We start from the raw sequence: 13,506 nt of genomic DNA on the forward strand, positions 1-13,506 counted from the left end.
TGGATATTAGAAATCTACTGACAAATATGATATCTTGAAATTTTCAGCCCATTTTCCTCTTAAAAAGGTTTTTTATATGAACAAGGCAAAAATATGCAGATATTATGTTTTTGATTGTGCATCCATTTAATAATTTGGGGCCCCGTCTTACAAAGAGTTACCATTGATCCGATCAATCACATTTCTATGGAAATCCATCAGTGTCATAATTTTTTGTACCTGTAGGTTATTTGCACAATATCCTTTTGTAAACAAAGAGAAGCACGGTGAATTTTCAAGAAAACAATGAATGCATGAATATGCATCATAGTTAATATCTTGAACAAACATGCATAATAGATGTTGACGTTGCTGGCTGCCCATAGTTGTAATTGATCGGATCAATCGCAATTCTTTGTAAGATGGGGCCCTGATGTACAATCCTGCAAGCAAGCTACATGTAAGTGGAAATGGAAGGCAATAGTTTATATGAACATTTTTATTTGTTTGTCTGTTCTATTATGTTTGTAGAATCCTCTGAGGAAGTTTTGGACCAATCCTGCTCTTGATGACGGAGAAAAATTCTTAAGAGATTTTATTCTCAATAAAGGCTACATTGATAAAGAACAAACTGGCAGGTAAGTCTACATGCCTACGTTGATAAAAAACAAAAGTTCAAGATGGTGCAAATGTATATAAAATTTTCCAGTAAAAATCTGTTTAAAAGAAATTGATATACATGTATTGAAAAATAAAAAAGTGTTTGGTACCGCAAAATTGTAAGCCTTAAAATCGGACATACTGAAGCTTTTCCACAAGCACTCGTCGGAATAAGATCGTATGAATGACTGGAACGCTAGAGTGAGAAATATATGATAGAACCAAAGGAGACAATGGATGCTACATGTAAATGGCGAGCTGTGATGGCTGCCAAGGTAAACAATTTAGGTTTGGTACCAGCTGTAAATTGAAGCAAAGCAACTGAAATAATCCAAGGGTTTTTACGAACTCCTCCTGGTGGCACAGAATCGGGTCTGTTAGCTGGATATACGCTGCCTCAAGCATGCGCAAGTAAATAAAACTCTTTGCTTGGCAAGAGGCGAGCACATGTTGGCTAATGCGATGTGCTAAACATTGGGTTGTACGCCTTATATACTGAGCTTCACAACGGAACTTAAGGCCAACGCACACCTTACGACTCGACTGGTCTATGACTGGCTTGTGACTGAGTGAGGGGAGATGTGACGTCACAGCTTTTGTCAGCTTGAGAGTCGCAGACCGGTCAGAGACAAGTCGCAAGGAAAATCGTAAGGATTTGACATGTCGAATCCTTATTACTGGATCGCAAGCTCAATCCAACTTCCAGCCAATCAGACAGCAGAGTTGCACCACGTGTATATGGTATACAACGCGCATACGCAGTAGTAAGCGCCATTTCTCAGTTGCTATGGCAAAAAGCATAAAGTGCATGCGTGAGTCGCAGACAGCATGGTAGTCGGATCACAAGGTGTGCGGTGTTGAGGCTTATGACTCCCTTGCGATTCATCTCCCCTCACTCAGTCGCAAGCCAGTCGCAGACTAGTCGGGTCGTAAGGTGTGCGGTGGCCTTTAAACTCATTAATAACATTGCTGCAGTGTGAGATAGGAAGCACGTCCTTTCTAACAACTGAGATCATTTTGTGTGTGATAAATACATGTACCATGCGTGGTATGTGCCTGCGACTATCCAGAATTGTCAAACTAGCGCTCGTTCACAACCTCTGTGCGCATGCAGAAAATGTACCGCAAGTACTGTGACAGAGGGTGGTAGTAATTCGGCCATTGCTAACCACTTGCTGAGCAACCAAGCATGTGCTGAACAATACTGTTCATCTTGGTTTAAGGTGCTCAGCAAGTTTCACTCACTTGTGCATGCTTGAGGTAGCCTATATCCAGCTAACAGACCCAATTCTGTGCCGCCAGAAGGAGTTCGCAAGAACCCTTGCATTATTTTAGTTGATTTGCTTTAATTTACAGCTGGTACTAAGCCTAATTTGTTTACCAGGACAGCCAATCACAGCTCGCCGTTTAGAGTCCATTGTCTCTTTGGTTCTATTATATGTTGTCTTCCTCTAGCGTTCTAGTCATTCATGCAACTTTACTCCTATGAGTGCATGTCGAATAGCTTTAAAAAAGTTGATTTATGTTGCACGGTAAAAGTTATTAAAGGGTCATTCTTCTTGATGCAAAGATGCTAGAGGTGACCTATTTGCAGTAATTTATACTGTTTTATCCTCAAATCTATTGCAGGTTAGAAAAAAAATACTATTTCCCAAATCTTATTATACACTTGTATTGCAGTAAACTCAGAAATGCTGTTTTTCCACTCTAAAAAATGTTGTTCATCACGGGGTGGGGTCCTCTGTTTATTGTGGTCAGTGGGTATGTGCCACATATCAGACCCCCGTTTTTACACTTGATTTTCTGTTCATACCATTTTACCCCCGGTGGCCAAATAAAAGAGTACTGCAAATAAAACACATTCTGAGGATTTGTTTTCCTTCCACTCCAGGGGATACCATTTTCGTTCCGCCCTGTATTTTATGACATCATCTTCTGAGCATTTTCCAAGGTGTTAAGATTCTACTCTTGCAGCTATGATTCATGGGTTCCCAAAGCCTTCATGACTAAAGCTTATGCGAATTCAAATGGGAAGCGAGCTAGCTGTCCAAATTGCAATGCAAGGGGTAGTGCAGTGGCGTTGGCCTGCTCCTGGGTACATATCATATCATATAGATACAGTGCAGCTATCCGGATCGATGGGTGTATTAATATTTGTATATGTGTGTGTATTCATGGGTTGATTTGTTTATTTTGGGGAGGTGTCAGGTGTCCTTCTTTCTGGGTAACTATATTGTTTGCTAGTTACTGAGCGTGTTCACTTTTCTTAATTTAAAGGACAAGTCCACCCCAACAAAAAATTGATTTGAATAAGAGGTAAAAAATCCAACATTGAAATCGGAGGTAAAATAAGAAAGTTATGACATTTTAAAGTTTTGCTTAATTTCACAAACTGTTATATGCACATCCTGTTTGGTATGCAAATGAGGAAAAAAAAAAAAATGAAAATCCATATTTTATTGTTCGAAATAGACATGAAATGAAGTACTCCGAAAATTTGCTTTGCCCAATTTATTGTGGGCCCGGCAGCCGCTGGGCAGCGCCAGATCGACGAGGCTCTATCCCTTTAATCGTTGAACGCCAAACAGGGTAGCAGCAACTCCCATCTTTTAATGTCTTTTGGTCTGACGCAGCCGGGGTTTGAACCCCCGACCTCCCGGAGACTGATGACGTCATCCACTCATTATTTCTTTTGTATTTTATTGTATGAAATAGGAAATATTCTAATTTTCTCCTCATTGTCAAGTGAAACAATGATTAATTCTTCTCTAAACATGTGGAATTAGTATTGTTTAATACGATGTCGTTCAGTCAAGTTGGTCCTTATTGTCAAATCTGTAAAAATTGAAATATTGTTTAATTCAAACAATAAAAAACAAAAGAAATAGTGAGGGACATCATCGACTGTCTCATTTGCATGTCACTGAGTTGTGCATAACACTGTTTTGTGAAAAATAAGCGGAACTTTAAAATGTCATGTAACTTTCTTATTTTACATCTGATCTTGATAAAATTTTCAGAGTTATGCTTGTTTGATTTTTCTCTATTTATTAAAATCAACATTTTTCTGGGGTGGACTTGACCTTTAAAGAAGATTTTTTAAGCTGGAAGCCACACCCTTTTGATAGTTCAACTCTATGATGGTTACTGAAAAAATCCACCTTGAACGAGACCATCGCAAGCGTTCCAACTTACCCCTATACGGGGTAAGTTGGAACATGATATGGGGTAAGTTGGAACACTGCATGGTCAATTAAGAATTATACTAAAACTACTTACAACTGTAATACATGGTTTTAGCCTATTTGCTTTATTTTTTTCAAGTTCAAAACATTAAAAGTGGCTTTGTTGAACTTTATGTTTTCTATTAGACAGCCACTCAGGCAAGCCTACTGTGTAGTAGAATTCCGCTTATTTGTGTGTGTTTGATTTTACATGTAATTAAGTGTACTATTAGCAATTTCATGTACTTCTGCATCAAATTTACATGACAAAACTTAATTGTTTATATTATTTAATTAATTAATTAATTATGCAAATAAGCATATGAAATTTGCCCTAATTTCTTTTTGGTATTTTTTTGCCTTTAACTCTTAGTAGAATGCTAATTTTTGGTGAGAGTATCAATTTTTACCTTTATAATATCCACAAAAATTGCAAAAAATATCATTTCTTACGTATTTTTGGTTTTTTTAATTTCTTTGTTTTTTCGAACTTTTGTTTTTTATTGTTTTTTCCCAAAAACTTTGTCAGGCTCTTTTGCGATCATAAATAGCATAAAATAAATCCATTTGAACCAACAAAAGTAAAAATAATTATACATGTACATTTATGATTATTGGTTGAAAAACACAATATGCATTGACCTTGTACATGGAATCACGTTTTGGACCAATTTTGGGTCTGACATGCACATACAAAATGTTGCGTAATTTCGAAATCGCGCACCCAGGCATCCCAAATTTGGTCTCAAAAGATGCGCAAGACTTGAAAGTAAAAAGTCAGCGAGCGGTGCAGTCAAAAAATTTCACGCGATGGTGTAGTGACAAAATTTGTCCAGGGGTCCCCCCCCCCCAGTTTGATAAGGGTTAATATTGCATTAGGGGCCTACAATAATCCTTAAATGCACACTCAGACCTAACTGAGAAACAAAACAAGCATGGTATACAATACATGTTCAGAAGAGTGTGAAATACTTTATATATTTTTTCTCATATCCAATGTTTTTATTCATAGTTATGTTTGGGGTAAGTTGGAACATGCTCCAACTAGCCCCTTCAATTTTGTTCCAACTAACCCCGGAGGCCCATTTGACGTTTATAAGCTTACAGCACAAAAAAGGGACTTCACCATGGCATATTAATAACCTCATTTTGTAGCTTGGTATATGTGTCTATTATACCCCCAAACTGGCCAACCTGACCTATAAACTTTTCTGAGATAATCAGACATTTCTGAAAGAGAAAAAAAATTACTCAGAAGGTCAAAAAACAAAAATTCCTTTCTTACTTCACCAGGCTTGTTGCACATGTGTTGTCTGTAATATGGTGGATGGCTGTTGATAATGACAATAAATTGAGGGCAGTATTGCAGAAATTTATTTAAAGACGTTAAAGAAAATTACAATGTTCCAACTTACCCCACGTTCCAACTAACCCCGGTCTCCCCTATATGAGTCTTGTAGTGAATGAAACCAATGTTACGTAATTGATAGCGGATTTACAAATACTTGTGACCTGATTTGACATTGACATTTGGGAATCGAAAACGGCAACAAGATTGCGGCATGATTCAGAGAGAGGAACAGGATTACTGGCAATGAAAATGGAGTCTATGTTGAATGTATGTGAGGAGGATGTGAAACTGTCAAGAACGACAGACTGTGTATGGTATGATAGGTAAGATCTAGACCATTCAAGAGCCTGGTCCTGGATACTGGAAGAGCCGTGGTGTAGTGGTTCTGACTCTCGCCTTGTAAACAGAGGGTCGTGTGTTCGAATCCCACCGCGGTCTAGCGTCCTTTGGCAAGGCGTTAATCCACACTTTGCCACTCTCGACCCAGGTGCTAAATGGGTACCCGGTAGGATGCGAAAGATATTGTATGTTTGAATTTGCCAGCGCCATAATGAGGCTGCGATGAATGCAAGGAATGCTCCCCAGGGAGTGGAAATTGTGCACTTTTCGTGCGGGATTGAAATGAATCCAATGACCGGGGTTATAATATGCTGTAACGCGCTTTGGGCCATTCTGGGAAAAGCGCTTTATAAAAATTTGCTATTATTATTATTACTTAAGCTTGCATGAGTATTTACAAGTATCTTGTGATCTACAGTATCGTAGGCCGAAAACAAATCTAATAGGACCATTGCTGTAGCGGATCCAGAGTCCATTTTATGCAATATAAAACTAGAAACGTTTAAACGTAGAAACGTTTTAACTGAAATGCACCACTGTTACGTAACAGAATATGTATTAAAAACCGCTGAAGTGAGACCTATGAAATTTTTATAGAAGTTAGAACATGAAATGAGCTTTTTATTCCTGTACATTTCATTGATAATACATGTACATGTACTTCCACATTTTAGAAACTATTAAGCCAAATGTCAGAGGGACATTTTTTTCGGGACGAGCTGTATATAGCTGCATATCTCAATTTTTTTCACCACACAAGATGTTTGCAATAGCAAAGCTTTGCTGTAGGGGACATTGGCACTAATTTCTTACTGTGTCAATATTTTCCGGCGAGTTGTTGATTAATAAATTTGCGGCCGATCGGCAATTCACGAAATCTGCGAAAATAACAGCTAATACAGTATTTAGTTAATATTCATTTCATATGACCCAACTCTATTGGAAATAATGACAGACCACCTTATACGTCATGACGAATTAAAATCTAGTTACAATTCTGTTTCTGTCATTACTTCTGAAGGTTTCTTTTTCTGAAGACGACAGGAATGTACTTCAAAAGGTCGAGTTTTGGGGTTCCTTTTTATAACCAAAAATTACCCATGAAAGACCCATGGTGTACCATAAAACTTACTACACACTTTGTTCCTATCCTTAGGGATGGCTTCAATATGGATGATCAAGATGGTGATGATGAAGAGGATGATATAGAAGAGGAAGATTTCTCTGAAGAAGAAAGACAATTAGAAGAACAGGAAGATTTTGAAAGAAAATACAATTTCAGATTTGAGGAGCCTGATTCTGACTTTGTAAGTATGGAAATTACTAGCCAGATAACACACTTTCTAGCATTTTGAGATTTTCACATTGATGTTGACACTCATTCAATATTAATATTTCAATTCAATTCAATTCTTTATTTCATTTCCATTCAAAACATAATACAAAGTAATATAAAGTAATACAAATCAACTACAATTTTACAAAAGGGCATTCTTACTTCGTAAAAAAACCCCAGAAAAAACAGTATAATATAGAGCATAAATGGAAATGAGGGGGATCCACTAAAAAGCAAAGCTTGTAAATTGTGGATCCCCCTTGGAAAGGAAGTATAGTAGACTTATTTTCATATGCGTACATATACATGTATGTATTACAGGAAAGAAAAAGAGAACAAAAGAAATCATACGGATGCAAATATAATTACTGAACAAATGCAAAGCTTTTCACACATTAATAAAGAGTCATGACCCAATTATAATTCTGTATAATTACTATTTTTCTTCACTTTACTTCACTTCATTGACTATGATAATTTGATATTAAACACAAAGCAAAGATGAATCATTTAAGGAAGGTATTTTCTGGATTAGCCTCACTCAAAGACATTGGGTCATGTATATAAAAAGTAGCAATTACTTTTGCTAGGCTTTTGCTTCTCTTTTGCTTGATTCTATATACATAAAAATGAGCAAGCAAATGCTTTTGCTTGTAAGTTCAAGCAATCGCTAACCGACCGCTAGCATTTCCTTGACGATTAAGCTATTGCTAAAAAGCGTACATGTATGTATAAAGCAAACGTTTCGCTTGTGTGTTTAAGGGCTTGCTTGGGGTTTTTCAAGGTCCATCAGAGCAGCTTGAGCGTTTTTTTGTATCGATGCGTTCCCGTTTGTTAATCGTATTTATGCACCTGAGAGAGAGAACCCCAAGGTGGATGTACATGTTTTCTTCCTAGTAAGTGCAAACCAAATGCCAAATATATAAAATTATCGAAAAGAAACAAGTTAGTTTGACACCATGTCTAAGGAAAAGATGTTATATAAAAGAAGCAGTAATTCCTGCTTTTTTGTTAGTCACGTTTACACCAGTATGACGTTGCTATTGTCCAAACAGCGAGCAGTTGCTTTCGTAAGGCAAGAAAAATAGGGTTCAAGCACTAGCAAATGGTTATGCTTACATTATGAAATAAAGCAATTGCTGAAGTATGATCTTTTCTTGGCCTAGCTATTGTTGCGCTTGAAGCAATTGCTACTTTTTGTTCATCAGACCCAATGAGATTCTTTATTGTGTATAAGCTTTTTGCAATATTGTTAATTGAGGTATTTGATTATCATCAAGATTAATCGTCCCTCAAAAGTTCTTTGAAAAATTTTCAAATCTAAGTTTTATCAACACTATTGAGTTTGATTTGGGTAATATTAATAAAGTGTGGCTTTAATGGTTTTGATTTACATGTATGACAGTTTTAAGGCATTGATGTTTATCTGAAATATATCAATGATTCATACTTAATGTGAAAGGTGATACTGTATATCATGTATTTACACAACCAAATTTATTCATACATTGAAGTTTCAATATTTTGATAATGACATGTTATGGATCGATGTAGAATGATCAACAATTGTTGTTTTAATGTGGCAACCCTTGATTTAGTGAAAATCTTTTAGGACTTGTTGCATCTGATTGGCTGAGAGAAAATGTCATTTATAATCAAGATGTTTGATGAACCAACTCCCCTACGCTTTATTCCGCATACATTCGTAATTCCGAAGCTTCGTTATTTCGAAGGTTCGGTTATTCCGAAGGTTCGTATTTCCGAAGGTTCGTAATTCCGAAGGTTCGTAATTACGAAGATTCGTTAATCCGAAAACAAAATAAGGTTCTTAATTCCGAAGGTTCGTTAGTCCGAAAACGAAATGAGGTTCGTAATTCCGAAGGTTCGTTAATCCGAAAAAGAAATGAGGTTCGTAATTCCGAAGGTTCGCTAGTCCGAAAACGAAATGATTAACGAACCTTATTCCGTTTTCGGACTAACGAACCTTCGGAACAACGAACCTTATTTCGTTTTCGGATTAACGAACCTTCGGAACAACGAACCTTAGATCATTTTTCGGATTAACGAACCTTCGGAACATCGAACCTTATTTTGTTTTCGGATTATCGAACCTTCAGAATAACGAACCTTCGGAATAACGCCACAAATGATCGGATTAACGAACCCTTTTACGTTTTTGGATTAACGAACATCGAGGTATACGTAATTTACGTGTTTCGGAATTACGAACCTTCGGAATAAAGAACCTTCGGAATTACGAAGTGTAACCGCTTTATTCATCATTCATTTATAATCAAAATGTTTCATGAACCAACTCCTCTGCTCTATTCATCATTCATTTATAATCAAGATGTTTCATGAACCAACTCCTCTGTGCTCTATTCATCATTCATTTATAATCAAGATGTTTCATGAACCAACTCCTCTGTGCTCTATTCATCATTCATTTATAATCAAGATGTTTCATGAACCAACTCCTCTGTGCTCTATTCATCATTCATTTATAATCAAAATGTTTTATTACCAACTCTCCTGCGCATTATTCATCATTCATCATTCATTTATAATCAAAATGTTTCATTACCAACTCCTCTGCGCTCTATTCATCAATCATTTATAATCAAGATGTTTCATGAACCAACTCCTCTGTGCTCTATTCATCATTCATTTATAATCAAGATGTTTCATGTACCAACTCCCCTGCGGTCTATTCATCTTTCATTTATAATCAAATTGTTTCATTACCAACTCTCCTGCGCTTTATTCATCATTCATTTAGAATCAAGATGTTTCACGAACCAACTCCTCTGTGCTCTATTCATCAGTCATTTATAATCAAGATGTTTCATGAACCAACTCCTCTGTGCTCTATTCATCATTCATTTATAATCAAAATGTTTCATGAACCAACTCTCCTGTGCTCTATTCATCATTCATTTATAATCAAGATGTTTCATGAACCAACTCCTCTGCGCTTTATTCATCATTCATTTATAATCAAAATGTTTCATTACCAACTCCTCTGCGCTCTATTCATCAATCATTTATAATCAAGATGTTTCATGAACCAACTCCTCTGCGCTCTATTCATCAATCATTTATAATCAAGATGTTTCATGAACCAACTCCTCTGCGCTCTATTCATCAATCATTTATAATCAAAATGTTTCATGAACCAACTCCTCTGCACTCTATTCATCAATCATTTATAATCAAGATGTTTCATGAACCAACTCCTCTGCGCTCTATTCATCAATCATTTATAATCAAGATGTTTCATGAACCAACTCCTCTGTGCTCTATTCATCATTCATTTATAATCAAGATGTTTCATGTACCAACTCCCCTGCGGTCTATTCATCATTCATTTATAATCAAGATGTTTCATGAACCAACTCTCCTGCGCTTATTCATCATTCATTTATAATCAAGATGTTTCATGAACCAACTCCCCTGTGCTCTATTCATCAAAGCAAAATTAGGTTTACTTCCATTAAAGTAACAGGCATTAGATTGGAATTGTTATTGCTATTAATATTTGCTAATTGGACTTTCACAAGTTTCATTGCAATAAATAGCCAATGTTGAATTTTTTTCTTTGTTATTAATCTTTGTGGAACAGATCAAGCGTTATCCGAGGACAGTTGCAGAGTCAGTGAGGAGGAAAGATTCAAGCAGAGCTGAAAAAAGACAGGAGAAGAAAACAAGAAAAGAACAGGTGTAAAAGAGTTCTCCCATTCACACACTCATACATGTAAATGACAACTACAGAGCTGACAACTATCAAGAAAAAAGTTGTAATTATTACACTTTTCACACCTAATTAGGCCCCTAAGCTTTTTATCTGTATTACTACACTTTCGATCACCAGCTACATGTACAGGTATCTACAGTGTATGAACAAAATTTTAATACATGTACACCTACATGTATAATATATTGCAAAGTGGCGAACTCATCCTAGGGCGGCAAATAGTGCCATTGAACGCATGGGTCATGTCTCTTTGATTACATTGCTGCGCTTACAGTATGATGATTACCTTGTTGTGTTGTACGTACGAGCAGCCATTTTTCATACCGTAGACTGTGTGCATTGTATGAAAAGAATTCCACGCACATACGAATGGGAAGTTACTCTTCCATGATTGCATCAAAAAATTTGCCGTATTTTAGGATTGTTACTTTAATACAGGTGTGTAAAATCTCAGATTTTTCACGGAATTCCAATTTTTCATTTCAAACAGCAATTTTCATTTTTCTCCTTTATTCAGCATTTAATGTTTGAAGTATTTTGAATATTAGTTTAGCACTCAATGGTTCATTCAATTCATCTACCTGTATTCAATAAAACGTACATATATCATACAATTGCATGAACACTTAACTTAAAAGATGAAAAAATGATATCAAAATGTAATGTACAATATAAAAAAAAACACATCAGTATTGGAATAGGGTGGTCATTAAAAACCAAATCTTGATAATCACCCTTGATAAGAATACAATGTAGAATTAGATTAAATCCATTAATACGTAATCCATTAATCCGTAAATTAAATTTAAGTAAAGATAATTTATGAATACATGTAGGTAATAGGCATATAATTGTACAATGAAAACAAAGCAGAAGTATTACGTCAAACCCTTGTTGGGGAGACGACCGAAGTTTAGGCCCTGAACTGCGGTTTTATACCCTTGTAACGAAAACCTTGTTAGAGGATCCAAGATATTTCATTCCCAAGCGCTATCAACCCTGTATCGCCTAATAATCCCTCTTATGTAACATTTCACCTCCACAGGCAAGCCCGAGGGTTTGACCATAAATAACAGCTGTGATATTACATAAGAGGAGCTCTGCCTGTAGTTGGCCTTTTGAAATTTAAAGGGGAGTCCAGCCTTGGCCATAAAATGTTGTGCTGGAAAGGAGAAAAATATATTAAACAGAATGGTGAAAGTATGAAAAGAAATCGGACAAGCAATAAAGTTATACATGTACATGTAGCTGCTTTAAAATTGAGATCACTAAGACTATGAAGATTTCAAATTGGCAACTGGGTAAGTAAAATACATATAACAAGGGGCAAGGACAACTTTCTCGTATGCCATGTACACTGTATTTATTAATCAGGGATTTGTGGTTTTCCCCTAAGTACCTGTTCCCCTGCTGCAGTAATCTAAATATAGTCCAGGTAGTATATTGTTTTATGTCCTCATGAAAGAAAAATATGATTTGAAATAAAACTTTTGGGAAAAATGAAATTTTAGCCTTTTCAAGTATTGGAGTACATGGAAGCGAGTCGGCAATATGCAAATAAGACAAAATTGGCGGGCTCGCTAGCTCAGCTAGTCAACCCCCACCCACGGGAAACTAGCGAGCCCGCCAATTATGTCTTATTTGCATATTGCCGACTCACGGCGTATTTGCAGCTTATTTGCATATACGCCCAACCAATCACATAACGGATCAGTGCCCACCTATTGTTCCCGCTTTCGTGCGTACGGTCCTGGGTGTTGGTATAAATAGGCTACGTTGTCAGATGATTTTCGTCACTTGATAAAGAGTTGCAGGGGCACTCGAAAGCTTGTGAACTTGTAAGCTAGTGAACACTTTTTGCGAGAGTGGTCACAAATTTCCTAGAAAGCTAGTGAACACTTTTTGCGAGAGTGATCACGAATTTCCTTGTTGACCATAGTAGATTGCGAGACAAATGAATACCCTCTAGCGATTAATATCTACAACGTTTAAAAATCCATATCTTTCTAGTTTCTTATTGTTTGTCCGATGTTGTTCAAACTTTCACCTATCAACTTGTCTGATGTTTTTTTTTTCCTATAAAAACATGTAATTATTTGGGTTGGATTCCCCTTTATTTATAGTATTTAATATTTAATCAAGTTTTCAAAGGCATATTGTATTTTTAAATCCAATGTTAATTTGTTTTCAATTTCGAACAAAGAAAATTGGCCCCCGAAATAAGGAAACCGTTAAAGAGAAATAAAAATGACTGCATGCGATGGTGAGCTGGAATCAGCACGCTGTGTATGTCATTGTGGTTTACTTCTTTTCGGACCCATCGAGGTCAAGAAACAAAAGTCATGTTTAGATAACTGGCCTGGGATGATTTTGGTTTCCCATGTAGGGGTTTACTTTCTCTGGTTTTGCCTCATGACAACAAAACAAAATCTGCACAAACCCAAGAGCAGCCCAAGAGCAGTGTAGTAAAGACAAAATTTAATTACTATTGATTATATAAAATTTCAATTTTCTTTTAACAACATACACTGTACATTAAGTTGAAAGACTTTATGTGATAGGGAGATTATTCCACACTGGTGCATGATGTCTAAATGAAAAATCTTTACTAAGATCTAAAAATGTTTAAATCGTATGGCATTTCTTATTCAATGAGTTAATTATATAATCATATCTCTGCCATTTCAGTTGATACATCTCTTAAAAAACCAAATTGGTTATCATTTAAAGGTATTTCATTCTCAGTAATAGGTTTAAAAAATAAAGACTTTCAAATACATTTCTGTGACAAGAATTTGTTGTTTTATTATCTAAACAATCCCCAGATTCATTTATCTTCACTCCAATCTTCACAAAAAATAAC

General features: G+C 36.1%; 1 protein-coding gene across 1 annotated transcript in view; it reads left to right on the forward strand.

The window, feature by feature from the left end:
• The window catches only part of LOC129271098 (protein KRI1 homolog), a 101,991-nt gene that overhangs the window by 37,610 nt on the left and 50,875 nt on the right, over positions 1 to 13,506 (forward strand). Inside the window, exons 7-9 of the mRNA XM_054908458.2 lie at positions 511 to 617; positions 6,710 to 6,860; positions 10,512 to 10,607. Of these exons, the coding sequence (XP_054764433.2) occupies positions 511 to 617; positions 6,710 to 6,860; positions 10,512 to 10,607 (354 nt within the window). The remainder of the gene's footprint in view (positions 1 to 510; positions 618 to 6,709; positions 6,861 to 10,511; positions 10,608 to 13,506) is intronic.

Source organism: Lytechinus pictus, chromosome 11 (assembly GCF_037042905.1).
Source record: "Lytechinus pictus isolate F3 Inbred chromosome 11, Lp3.0, whole genome shotgun sequence".
NCBI lineage: Eukaryota > Metazoa > Echinodermata > Echinoidea > Temnopleuroida > Toxopneustidae > Lytechinus > Lytechinus pictus.